Source organism: Phytophthora cinnamomi, assembly GCF_018691715.1.
Source record: "Phytophthora cinnamomi strain GKB4 chromosome Unknown Contig75, whole genome shotgun sequence".
Lineage (NCBI taxonomy): Eukaryota > Oomycota > Peronosporomycetes > Peronosporales > Peronosporaceae > Phytophthora > Phytophthora cinnamomi.
Genome location: NW_027151008.1, coordinates 35,625 through 47,796, shown reverse-complemented (window position 1 = coordinate 47,796; position 12,172 = coordinate 35,625). Strand labels below are relative to the sequence as shown.

General features: G+C 58.5%; 4 protein-coding genes across 4 annotated transcripts; 1 reads left to right on the top strand and 3 right to left on the bottom strand.

Moving 5' to 3' along the window:
* Positions 1-801: 801 nt before the first annotated feature.
* Positions 802-1,628, top strand: IUM83_19387 (leukocyte receptor cluster member 1; the record flags this gene model as incomplete). The annotated part of the gene is made up of 2 exons (XM_067944434.1): positions 802-1,175; positions 1,256-1,628. The coding sequence occupies 2 exons, from the start codon at positions 802-804 to the stop codon at positions 1,626-1,628; spliced, it is 747 nt and encodes a 248-aa protein (XP_067785853.1).
* A 114-nt stretch (positions 1,629-1,742) lies between these two features.
* Positions 1,743-2,870, bottom strand: IUM83_19386 (60S ribosomal protein L8; the record flags this gene model as incomplete). Its single annotated transcript, XM_067944433.1, has 2 exons — positions 1,743-2,031; positions 2,389-2,870. The coding sequence occupies 2 exons, from the start codon at positions 2,868-2,870 to the stop codon at positions 1,743-1,745; spliced, it is 771 nt and encodes a 256-aa protein (XP_067785845.1).
* Positions 2,871-3,657: 787 nt separating this feature from the next.
* Positions 3,658-4,878, bottom strand: IUM83_19385 (CAMK protein kinase; the record flags this gene model as incomplete). Its single annotated transcript, XM_067944432.1, has 1 exon — positions 3,658-4,878. One exon carries the CDS (start codon positions 4,876-4,878, stop codon positions 3,658-3,660), a length of 1,221 nt encoding a protein of 406 aa, XP_067785846.1.
* A 1,107-nt stretch (positions 4,879-5,985) lies between these two features.
* On the bottom strand, positions 5,986-10,233 carry IUM83_19384 (myosin-like protein; the record flags this gene model as incomplete). The annotated part of the gene is made up of 1 exon (XM_067944431.1): positions 5,986-10,233. The coding sequence occupies one exon, from the start codon at positions 10,231-10,233 to the stop codon at positions 5,986-5,988; it is 4,248 nt and encodes a 1,415-aa protein (XP_067785847.1).
* Between the last annotated feature and the right edge of the window lie 1,939 nt (positions 10,234-12,172).

Below are 12,172 nucleotides of genomic sequence, written 5' to 3'. Positions count from 1 at the left end.
AACAGCACATTCAGTTCTTCAGCCGCACACACCTTCTTGAAGTGGAGCTTGCTGTCGTCTTCACACCGTCGGAGGTAGATTCGAAAATGAGCGTCGCTTTGCTCTGGCGGAAGATATATGCACGGCGATATACACGCAGAGTGAAGGATGCAAGCGTAGGAGTGATGATCAGTATAAAGTATACAAACACCAAGACAAAACTTTTATGATGGCTACACGCATACAACTAGGATAGGGCAGTTTATAGAGACGATATCTGCGTCTCACGAGATTTATGCGCGGATATGCCGCTGCATATCTGCTGCAGGAATGACAGGCCTTTAATGCATATATGGTAGGCGTCCACTAGTCTGTTCTTACATTTCAACAGTGAATTGGCTGCAAACTTCTCGCCAGCATAAGGACTTTAGTAGAGTGACACTAGCAAGGCATGTATAGCTGAAGCGGCTCGTTAAGACTCCGAAGATCTTCATTTTCGTAGTCAGCTCCCTCTGCACCTAGCAGCCTACCAACATGTTTATTTGCGATCTAAGTAACGAGCAGTCACCTAACGTTTGTGCTGGCCAACGCGCAACCCGTTCGCCAGCCAGGTTACGTCGCTGCCAGAGGAGGCCGCAGATGCACGGATACAGTACAGTGTACATGTGCAGTGAAGAAGAAGCTTGGTGGTTGGTAGCCAATCTAAGACTACTTTGCAAGGCAACAGTAATAGTCTTCGTCCTTCTGTCCCTCCATGCCTGAGGCCATATCCGGCAGATTCTCGTTGACCATTCATCAATCAGTTTCCAAGGGGCAGGCAGCATGGGAGGCGGCGGGCTGCGCATCCTGCCGCACAAGAGCTGGCATGTGTGGCGACGCGACAACATCGAGCGCGTGCTGCGCGACGAGCGCGAGCATGAGGAGCAGCAGCAGGCCCGGAGCGCCAAGGAGCGGCGGCTGGAGCAGGAGCGGCGCGCGGAGCAGCTCCTCTCAGCTGCAGGGCAAGCACAAGAGCAGCAGCAGCAGCAGCATGTCAACCTGTTCCAGGCGGAAGAGGCGCTGAGCAGGAGCAGGAGCCGGAGGGAGAAGAAGACGGACGACACTCTAAGCAAACATGGCACGCTGCCGTGGTACGCTCAGGGTGGAGACGCGGGGAAGAGCGAACCGACTGCGAAACAGGAGCGCAAGCGCAAGAGGTGCGGAGGATACTGCAAATACAAGAGGCGTAGGGGGCTACTGGCTGCAGTGCTGACACTGTGGTTGCCGTGGGCTGTAGGGAGCTGGAGGGGGCCGATCCGCTGCAGCACATGCGGCCGAAGGAGGAGCGTCCGTTGTCCGCTGCTCGACGTTCGAACGAGACGAGAGGGAGACGCAGAGCTGGTGAAGAGGGTCCTGCTGGTAGCGACCGCAGGAAGTATTCGGGCAGGTATGATCGGCCGTCCACGTCTCCTGACCGTAAAGTTCGTCGTGGACGCACCAGCGAGGGGAAGGAAGAGGACAAGGGCTCAAAGAAGCGTCGCAAACACCACAAGGATGAAAAGTACAAGAGCAAGAGCAAGAAAGAGGCTCTGCTGCTGGAGTTGCGACGGGAACGAGAAGAACGAGAGGCTTCTGAACGCCGTCGAGCTGAGAGACTCATGTACGAGTGACACCAGTTCAACGGATAAGCAAGACGAAAGTGGTTTTGGTTGAAAAGCGTTTCATTATGGCATTCCCGTTGTGCAGCCCACAAAAGGCTGCGGATTGAGCTAGAGCGAGACAACTTAGTTGTCCTTCTCCACCTTCTTGATACCGCGAAGGCGGCCCGTGCGGCGGGCGGCGATGAGACCGACCTTCTTACCAGCAGGGGCATCGCGACGCACGGTCGACGGGTGACCAATGTGCTGGTGGTTACCACCACCGTGGGGGTGCTCCACGGGGTTCATGGCAACACCACGCACCTTGGGCCACTCGTTGCGCTTGACGCGGTACTTGTGGAAGGCACGGCCGGCCTTCAGGATGGGCTTGTCGGTACGGCCACCGCCAGCGACCACACCGATCATGGCACGGCACCTGTGGATCAATTTCCATAAGCGAGCACACAAGTCAGTAACACAGTCACCGTCACAGCATCCCCCTCCTTCACCGACGACCTCAAAAGCACCCCTAAAACCAATCATCGCACTTGCGCGCGAGTCATCATCAAGAGATACTTACTCACCGCACGAGGGCGGGAAAAAATGATAAAAGCACGCACACACACTGAAATACCCCAATAAAATGGAGAAATCAATGCGGCGCGAGCGCCCGCTCCGTCACTAGGGGAATAGCCGACGGAGCAGAGCGCCGCCGTGCCCCGGGGACCCATTCAGAGCCCCCGAATCATTGCGTCGACAGCGGGAACAGACCCAAAATGCAGCAGCAACTTACGCCGAAGGGACGGTCTTCTTGGAACCCGAAGGCAGACGCAGCTTGGTCTTGCCCTTGTCCTCGTCGTGGGTCACGATGACGGCGTAGTCGCCCGAGGCGCGCGCGAACGAGCCGCGGTCGCCCACCTTGGCCTCGACGTTGCACACGATGGTACCCTCGGGCAGGCTGGACAGGGGCAGCGTGTTGCCGACCGTGAGCGAGGCCTTGGGGCCCTGGTACACGAACATGCCCGTGTACATGCCCTCGGCGGCGATCATGAGCTCATGCTTGAGCTGGAAGCGGTACGGGTCACGGAACGTGACCTTGGCCAGCGGCGCGCCGCGGCCCGAGTCGTGCACGATCTCCTTGACGACACCCTTGATGTAGCCCGTGCGCTCCACGAAGTCCAGCGCGCGGAAGCCGGCGGCGCCCTTGCGCAGGTGCGTGTGCGACTTGAAGATGGAGCCAGCACCCTTACGCTGACCACGGATGACGCGACCCATACTTGCTCTTCTTTTTCAACCGGGAAATGTCAAAATGGACGGCGATAAAGTATGGGGGCGCCGCGCCGCGCCAGACGAACGCATGGCCAACCAAAGTATGTCCCCTGCAGAGTGGGTATTAGGTTTCGGGGGATTGGATGCGGTATACAAACACCAAGTGCAAAGCGAGAAGCCAGTGATTCATTGGCGGAGGTTTGGGCGGTACAGTGTGCCAGTGCTCGCCTGGACGACGTGCTGAAATGGCCCATTTGAGCTTTTGCCAAGTGTAGGAGTCTGTGTGTCGGGAAGTTGTGCCGGTGATAGCATTTGGTATCTCCACCTCGTGAAGCGTCCTCGACGCGTTGTGTGCGGGGTGGTCATTTAAATAATGCGAGAGAAAACTCCAGTGAGACGTTATAGTTGGGCTTTACGCAGCGCTCCTCCATCTGCTTCTTGCCCTGGTTTGTCTCCATACATTCCAACAAAAACAAACAGTTCATTCAGGGTAGAGAGATAGCGCACTAGAAGTTCTTCAAGCAAAGCAAGGAAAGAAAGCCTGGTGTTGATGTCAAAAGCGTGTTTTTATTGAGAGTATACACGTGCTTTTTCTCGTCTATCATTTTGGGTCTCGTCTATCGTCTTGGGTTTCGTCTATTGTCTTCACTCGTTGGTACTTTTACACACAACTCGAAGCTACGCCGCCGCGGGTTCAGTCCTCGCAGCAGCGGTCAAAAGTCCATTGCGTTCCCCGCTTTAAATACGTAGTTGTAGTTTTCCATAGTACACGGGCGCACAGTTGAGGGTTCGTTTAGGCGGGGCTCATGGGGATCGGCTGGCCCGCCAGCAGCGGCGAGGGTGCGCGCACACTGCCAGCGGCGCTGGCGCTCATCCACGGGTGCTGCAGCATCTGCTCCGCCGTGAGACGCAACGCCGGGTCCTTCACCAGCAGCTTGGAGATGAGGTCCTTGGCGTCGGGCGACACGTTGTCCCAGGCGCTGAAGGCGAAGGTGATCGGCTCGGCCTTGATGCGGTGCTCCACGACATGGTCGGGCGACATGCCGTCCAGGTCGAACGGGTGCGAGCCGCTCAGCATGATGTACAGCACGCAGCCCAGCGCCCACATATCGCACGCGCTGGTGCAGACTCCAGTCGTCAGCAGCTCCGGCGGCAGGTAGGCGGCCGTGCCGATGTCCTCCAAGTTGGTCGCCGTGCTGGCAGGTCCGGCGCTGCCGAAGTCTGCAAGCTTGACCAGACTGGTGCTCTCGTGGCGGTTGCCCTTGCGGAACACGCCGCTGGTGTCGTGCTCAACGACCCGCGCACTCAAGAGGATGTTTTCGGGCTTGACGTCCTTGTGCACGAGTCCGTGCCGGTGCAGGAACGAGAGTGCGCTGGCCATCTCGCGGGCCACATCCCGCGCCTTGGTCTCCGGGAATGACCCGTAGGCCACGATCTGCTCGAAGAGCTCGCCTCCTCGGGCCAGCTCCGTGACCAGGAAGAGCTTGCGGCCTTCCACGTACACGTCCCGGAGGTCGATGATGCTGTTGTGGCCGCCCAGGGCTTTCACGAGCTTGAGCGCCGAGATCTCGCGCTCCAGCGACGGGTACGAGCGCCGGTCGTTGGGGTTCTCTAAGGGCACGATCTTGATGGCGGCCACCTCGCCCGAGTCCTCGTGCATGCCGAGCCGCACGACGCCGAAGGCGCCGGCGCCGATCTGGTCGAACAACTGCCACTTGTGCCGTGGCTGGTGCACGGCCGGCTCAATGGCGGCGCGCGCCTGCGCGACGCCCTCCGTCTGCAGCTCCAGGCCGACGCTGAGCGCCGCGGCGCCCACGACCGCCAGACTCAGCGGGTTGCGGCCACGCTTCGTGCCCGGCTCCGGGTTGCGCCGCGACTGCGTCTGGTAGGCGCATTGCAGCGCGCGCGCGCCGCGCTGCTCTAGCTGCAGCTGCAGACTGCTGCGGATGGCGGAGACCACGGCGCCGCTGCAATTGGAGGCTTCCGAGGCTGCTGATCGTCCGAGGCGGAGCATGGCGACAAGAAGTGGAGAGATATGGCTGGCGAATGCTGTGAACTGGAGGTTAATCAGGAATGCGAAGGTGCCGACTACTGCGGGATGGCAGGTAAGCGCGCAGGTGCAGGAATACGCTGCCGTGTCGGACTCAGAGTGCGAGGAAGGAGGTTGCATGCTGGTCCGGTGTCTGCTAAACGGAAACAGCCGTTATTTTGTATGGGGTTCTGTATGCGTTGCGACACAGCGAAAACCAAACCTATTCGACTGACGTCACTGCGGCAACAACGAAGCCGTGCATACAGGCGACGGCGCTGGGCTTAGCACCTCCTCATGATCGTGGTGCCCACACCACCTGGGCTGGGAAATTCGCCTCGTGCGGATTCAACGAGATTCCTGCACGTATTTTCCGAGCCAAATGGAGCCTTTCCTCGCACACTGAGCTGCTACATTCAAAGGGGCGCTTAGTTGATCGCTGAGCATTGAATCCAGCAAGAACTTCGCACGTACAGCAACAGCGATGCAGAGAAGTGCAACCTCGGAGTCGGAGCTCGTGCGCAAGTACATGTATTTTCGGCGCGCGATTTCTGGAAGGGGTTTCTCAGAAATCGGTGAAGCACGTTGTTCGGTTGAGCTGCATGTAGCTGCACGCACGGAATCGGGATCTGCACGGGTTGCCCGTCTTGTCCAAGGCGGTGTAGGTCAAATTCATGGCAAACTTGCAGTGAGAAAATCGTAATGGGTTCAACTTGCTTCAACATGCAAATACGTCGAGCTGGGGTCTGCGATTGATCGCGTCTAATCTTACCACGACGAACTTTTCCACTTTAGCTGCTTTCGGCCTGGAGGACCGTCTCAATTGAGCCGCAGCGGCGAGTGGATTGTGAGGGAGTTTGCCAGTAGGCAGCATAGCAGACAAAATTGCTCTCGTGGTAATACGAGTTGTAGGCTACAGCTCGAGCATACATGTACATGAGAGAGCAGAGAAACTGGCCTAAGTGTTCAAAACTCTCTCATTTACGAGGTGAATTGTAATAGATACTACGAACTGCCCAGGGCTGACACTACGAACGTCTATCTGCCAGCGCTGCTGCAGTCTTCAACTACTTGGTCGCATCGACCGTGTGCTTACTCAATAGGCTCAATCGGGGTCGTGGCAGGCTCCGCCTTCTTCTTGCGGGCGAGCGTGACCCACTTCTTGGCCTTCGTGACGGTGTTCGCGTTGGTCTGCATGGACTGGGCCTCCTCCTTGCGTTGGGCAGCCAGCTCCTTGCGGTGCTGCATCGCAGCGGCGGCTTGCTGCTTGCGCTGGGCCACAGCCTGGCTCGCCTTTTGCCGGCGCTGCTGCATGGCAGTCGCCAGTCGAGACGTGCGGGTCGTGCTACCAAGCAGCTTCGCGATATCGTGGGAAGGACGGTCGCCCTCGAAGTAGGACGCAGTCGTCGAGTCAATGGTAGGCCGGTCCTCCTTCCAGTGCTCGTTCTCCTCGTCGTCACCAGAGGTGGAAGAGCTGTCGGACGAGTTGAGGTCCTCCGGCTCCGTGGAGCGAGAGCTGCCCGTCTTCTCAAGGTAGTCGCACAAGGTCGAGTACTCGCCGCGCGCCGTCTCCAGCTCCTTGCGCTGCGTGGTCAGCTTCTGCGTGAGCTCCACCTCCTTCAGGTTGTTGGAGGCCTTGACCACGTCGCGGTCGCACCGATGCTCAGCCACCGCGGCCTCGAGCTCCTGGTTGGTCCTCTGCAGCTCCGCGAGCTGCTTCTTCAGCTTGGCATTCTCCTCGCGCATGCGCGCGAGCTCGTCGTCCTGCTCAGCCTTCTCCATTTTGAACTTGGAGAACTCCTCGCGCACGCGGTTGATCTCGCCTTCCCGCTCGTCCTTCTCGATCTTCTCGATTCTCAGCTTGGAGAAGTTCTGACGAGCCAAGCGACCACGCTGGATGCTCTGCAGACGAATAGCTGCTTCCTCCGCCTCCTTCCGGGCCTCCTCCTTCATCACTGCAAAGTGCTTCCTGGCAAGGTGGCCTCGCACTACACGCTGGATAAACATGACAGCCTTCGTCGCTGCGAACTGCTTCCGGGCGAGATGTCCGCGACCCACGCGCTGGATGAGGATGACAGCCTTCATCGCTGCAAATTGCCGCCTAGCAAGGTGTCCGCGGCCCACACGCTGGATGAGGATGACAGCCTTCATCGCTGCGAATTGCCGCCTAGCAAGGTATCCGCGGACCATGCGCTGGATGAGGATGGCAGCGTTTTCGCGCCTCTGACGCATAAGCAGCGCCTTCTTCTTGCGTTCCTCCGCCAGCCTCTGCTTCTCGCGCGCGGCCTCCTCCGCTGCGCGGCGCTGGGCCTCCCGCTCATCGTGCTCGCGCTGCAGACGGATTCGCTCACGCTCCTCCTCCTCTTCCCGACGACGACGCTCTTCTTCCTCGGCCTCCTGGACCATTTCGGCGAACACGCAGCGCGCGAAGAACCCGCGGACGTGTCTCTGAATGGTCAGCGCACTCTCCTGGCGGAGAATCTCAAGCTGGCGCGCTTCCTCCTGCCGGCGCTCTTCTTCCAACCTGGCCAGCTCTTCCTGCAGCTTGCGCTGCCGCTCACGCTCCTCCGCCAGTTTGCGCTGTCTGGCAAGCTCCAGCTCGCGCTCGACGCGTTCTCGCTCCTCCCTTTCGAGCTTCGCGATGTACGCGGCGCGGCGCCGATACAGCTCCTGGCGCGCCAGGTATTGGCGAGCGAAGCACTGCAGACGCAGCGCGCGAGTCTGGCATAGCACCGCGAAGTAGATCTGTCGCCCCTTGTGGCCGCGCCACGTGCGCTGAATCTGCGTCGCGCGCACCTCGCACAGCGCTGCGAAGTGAATTTTGCGCCCCTGGTGGCCGCGCCACACGCGCTGGATCTGAAGCGCGCAGTGCTCGCTCAGCACGGCGTAGAACTCGCACCGACCGACGTATCCGCGCCACACGCGCTGGATCAGAGCGATGGCGAGCTGCGCGCGCAGGAAGCGGCATCTCGTCACGAACACCTTGGCGCGACGCTGGATGGTGATCAATGCACTGCGCATCTCGTAGTACTCGCAGCGCGTGCGCATGCCGCGCCAGTGCGCCTGGATGAGCGCCACGTACGCGAAGAGCTTCTGCGCCTTGGCGTGCTCGCACTTCTCCAGCACACCCTTCTGCAGGTAGATCTTGGTCACGCCCATTTGGTACTCCTCGGGCATCTCGAGCTTGAACTTCTTGACCAAGATGCGGCAGTGGGCCTCGCCGTACTGCTCTGGGTCCTCCTTCTGGCGGATCTGCTCCTGCTCGGTGAGGAAGATGTCGAACTGCTCGGCGAACTCGGCGTGCAGCAGTCGGTTCGGGTAGCCGGCACGCGCGATGCAAATGGCTTCGATGACACCTGCGCAGCGAAGCTGGTTGGCGACCATCTTGTCCTCCAGCAGCGTGGAGCTCTTGGCACTGTTCGGCTTGATGCACCGAATGTAGTTGACGTTCGTCTCGTTGATGTTGGTCATGAGCGAGTTCAGAGACTGCTTGAACTGCATGCCCACAGTCTTGTCGCCTCCAGCCCCGCCTGCACCTCCGCGAGCACCTCGACCTCCAGAAGTCGAACGCTTCAAGGTGGCAGCGGAAGCTGCAGCCGCAGCCTCAATCTCGGCCCTGACCTTGAAGAGCATCTGTGGGAACGCCTCGTGACTGCCGCACATGAGGTCTGACAAGTCCGAAAGCAGTGCGTCCTTGTGCTTCTCCAGGAACCCCATGGCCTCGTACTTGACAGTTCCGGCATAGTGGTGAATGGCGAACTGGGTCTTGGAGATCCGCGGGAACTCAATGAGGTTCTTCTGCTTGAGGTAGGCACCCGATAGTTTACTGACAAAGCCTTCCTCGTTGCCTCGTGGGCGGACGATCTCCTCGTTCAGCAACGCCAGCACGCCCATACGACCTTCGATGAGCGCAAGCGTGTCGCTGTTGTCAGCGTACGAAATGTGAGCCCACGTGATCTTCTCGCGCTCGTACTCCTCCTGCACCGCCTTGAAAACGTCCTGAGTGAACTTCTGCTGCAGCTTTTCATTGGCGTAGTTGATGCAGAGCTGCTCGAACGAGTTGAACTCGAAAGTCTCAAAGCCGAAGATATCAAGCACGCCAATCGTGTTGGCGGTGAGTCGAGGTGCGGCTCCCAGACTAGCGTTGATACCAGCCACAAGCCAGTCGAAAATGCTGGCGTAGATGGCCTTGGCGAGAGCATCACGTCCCGACTGGGCCTGCTCCACCGTAAGAGGAACCAGATATACTTCTCCGGCAGCCTTCATAGTACGATGAGTCAGGGCTTTGCCCATAGTGTCCGGGTCCAAGCCCAGCAGAACGCACGAATAAATCACGGAATCCTTGTCCAGGTCGCAAGCTTCGTCGTTATCCGGCTGCGCGACGAATCGAGCCTCACCCAGATGCAGAATGCCCGACAGAACCTGAAACAAATCGTTTTGCTGGTCGGGGCTGAGTCCAAGCAGCGAAAGGGCTTGCTTTGTCTTGGAAAATAGTGCTCGATCTTTGGCATTCTCAGCCTCGATCATTGACACTGACTTGGGAGGAGGTGGCGCACTGGGCCTCGACTTTCTCCCTGGCCGTACCTCCAGTCGAGGCTCCTTCTCTTCGAGGTACGAAAACTTAGGGCATTCAGCGCCAAGTCCCAGTGCGTCGCGTTCCTCGTCAGTTGTGCCGTGCAGAAGCTGATAGAAAATGTGGTAGTTGCGCTCACCGCGTTCGTGGGAGATAACACGAGTCTTCTCGAGCAGATACGTCTCGCACTGGGCACCGCACAGGGCGTGGTTTTTGTCAAACTGAAGCTGAGTGAACTTGCCGAAGCGACTGGAATTATCGTTGCGAGTGGTCTTGGCATTACCGAAACTCTCGAGCAGCGGGTTCACTTCGATGATACGCGTGGTAATGCTGTGCTCCTGGTCACTGGCAGTCGCGGTCGGTGCCGGAGCAATGGTGGCCAGATTGTCCATCAGGATCTTGGTGGTCTCGGTCTTTCCAGCGCCGGACTCGCCGCTCACGAGAATACTCTGGTTGCTGCCATTATCGCACATATGCCTGAACGCAGCAACAGACACCGCATACACGTGCGGCGGAAGGTCTTGTCGCTTCCGAGCCTGCAGGTACTTCTTGTGGAGTCCTGGTGTGTACAGCTCGTCCAGCCACTGGTACGGGTTCACTGCCAGACAAATGTCGCCCGTGTACGTGTACGGCTTCCGTGCTCGGAAGCGCTTCTTGAGGTTACGCAGAATAGCAGCCTCGTGCAGGTGGTTGAGGTCGATCATGTTGTCCAGCCCCTCGTCGTAGCGCGAAAGCTGCGCGTTTTGCAGGGGGAAGCCGACGTCCATGGGCACGACGCGACTCTCTCCAGATCTGTCTGCATCGTCATGATCCACCGTGTCCTCGTCCTGCTGGTCCTTTCGTGGCCTCTGGATCCTCACGGTCACGAGCCCCTTTTGCTCGTTCACCTCCTCGACGTACACGGGCAGCCACGCAGAGTCGTCGTCCGGAATGTAGCACCGAGCCCCCACCGCGACACTCGGAGTCATGTCCTTGGACATGGTCGCCCTGCCGACGCTTTCGCTATTGGAAGGAGCCATCCCGCGGACTAGAACTGCCTGATGTCTCCGTTACTACGGCAAAGGCGAGGCGACGGCAGTCAATAGGCTAAGAGAGATCCCCACCCCACCCCAAATGCCTCGAGAGCAAGCGGTGGCAATTGCGCGCTGCAGAGGTATTCCTGAAAGTGCTGTGCACTGCCCTACTGGCCTTTCCTCACCTGCTGGTCAATGCCCAAGAGGGGGAATGCGCTGCAAACAGCTGAGCTCCATGTCGGCCGTGACATCGTCTCCGGCCGTTGAAAAACCAAAAAGTAGCCAGTCGGACATCCGTTGTTAGGCTCGATAAGGACGATGTCGCTCTTAATAAGGTGTCTATGACACATATATAAGGGTGATATGCCTCTTTTCCCCACCCCTAAAGTCAGATGAACGCTTACGGTACACCAAGCGGATTCTGTGCGGAGTTGTTGCTGTTGCCCTGTTGAGACTAACGCGAGCTTTATTCACGGTAAGGCGGCGCGAGGCCGTCTGGTGGGAGGGCGCGGAGCAGGCAGCGCTTTGCAGCTTTTGCGGTTTCGAGCTTCCTCGCGCATACCGGAAGTGAGATTAACTCACTGTCCGTCCAGGGTGGGTCCGAACACTTGAGCTCCGCGGAAGATGAGGCCCGGCTCGCATCACCGCCGAAGCTCTCTCGCCGGCCGTCTGTGCCGCAAGCATGTCGTTTCGTGGCAGTGCCTGCGTGCTTTGCTGGTCTCTCTCCATAGAGCTGCGGGCACCGTTCCCCTCGTGGCGTCGTGCCGCAGCTTGTGGACCATGTGCCCCCAGGCAACCTTGGATGCGAAAGATTTAGTCGACATGCTTGAAGGGCGGAAGTGCTCTGAGGACACGTCGGAGGGAGTGCACCGGGTGACCATCACACGGATGCAGCCCAGCATTTTCGTCTTCAACTGCTGTTGCCACTCTGCCAACTGTGCGGTCACCACCGTGAAGCGGTGGCGTAGCCATCTCGATCAATTGGCGCTTGACTCCAAGTGAGAGGGTGCATATCCGCTGCGGTGTGTGTAATATCTGCTGAAAGAGATAGCCCATGGCGCCACGCGCTCTGCCGATTCTTGTCCACCGCAAACGCCTTTAGGAGTCAGACGTTGGCTTGGACATCATGTGGACGGAGTTGCCGCTAGATCGCGGAGCTACGCGCTGATCGCAACATCGTCGCGGAAATCAGCCCCACCGAGTTTGGTAGGGGCATGAGCCCAAGTGGGCAGAAGGAGACAGCAGTGCAACGTGAAGTGTCGAGACCTCTCGTCGAGAAGCTGACAAATTGCAGCATGACTGACTCATTTTGGTAGCCGATGCCCCTGGGAGGGAAAGAGGAACTGGCCGAGATCGAGTTCCCGCTGGATCTCACTGCGCGTAAATCTCGCATTGCTCTTGACCCCCATCACGCCAGTGTTTGCTTTTTTGATGTCTCTGATTGCGTGTGTTGTGGAGTTGCTGCCAATGCTGGATGGCATCCATGACCTACAGAGCGTTCTTTCACTTCCATCGCCTCCTTTATCATTTAGATTAGAACAAATGATGCATCGTACCATGTAGTTCATTCGTAGTAACCTAGGTTACCTTGCTTACGGAGCAGCGATGAGTCAAACATACTAGTAGTCGAAGTCTTGCCGTTTTGTCGGTGTGGGCGTGTGGTTTGAGCCCTTCAACACTTCAACATGAGGTA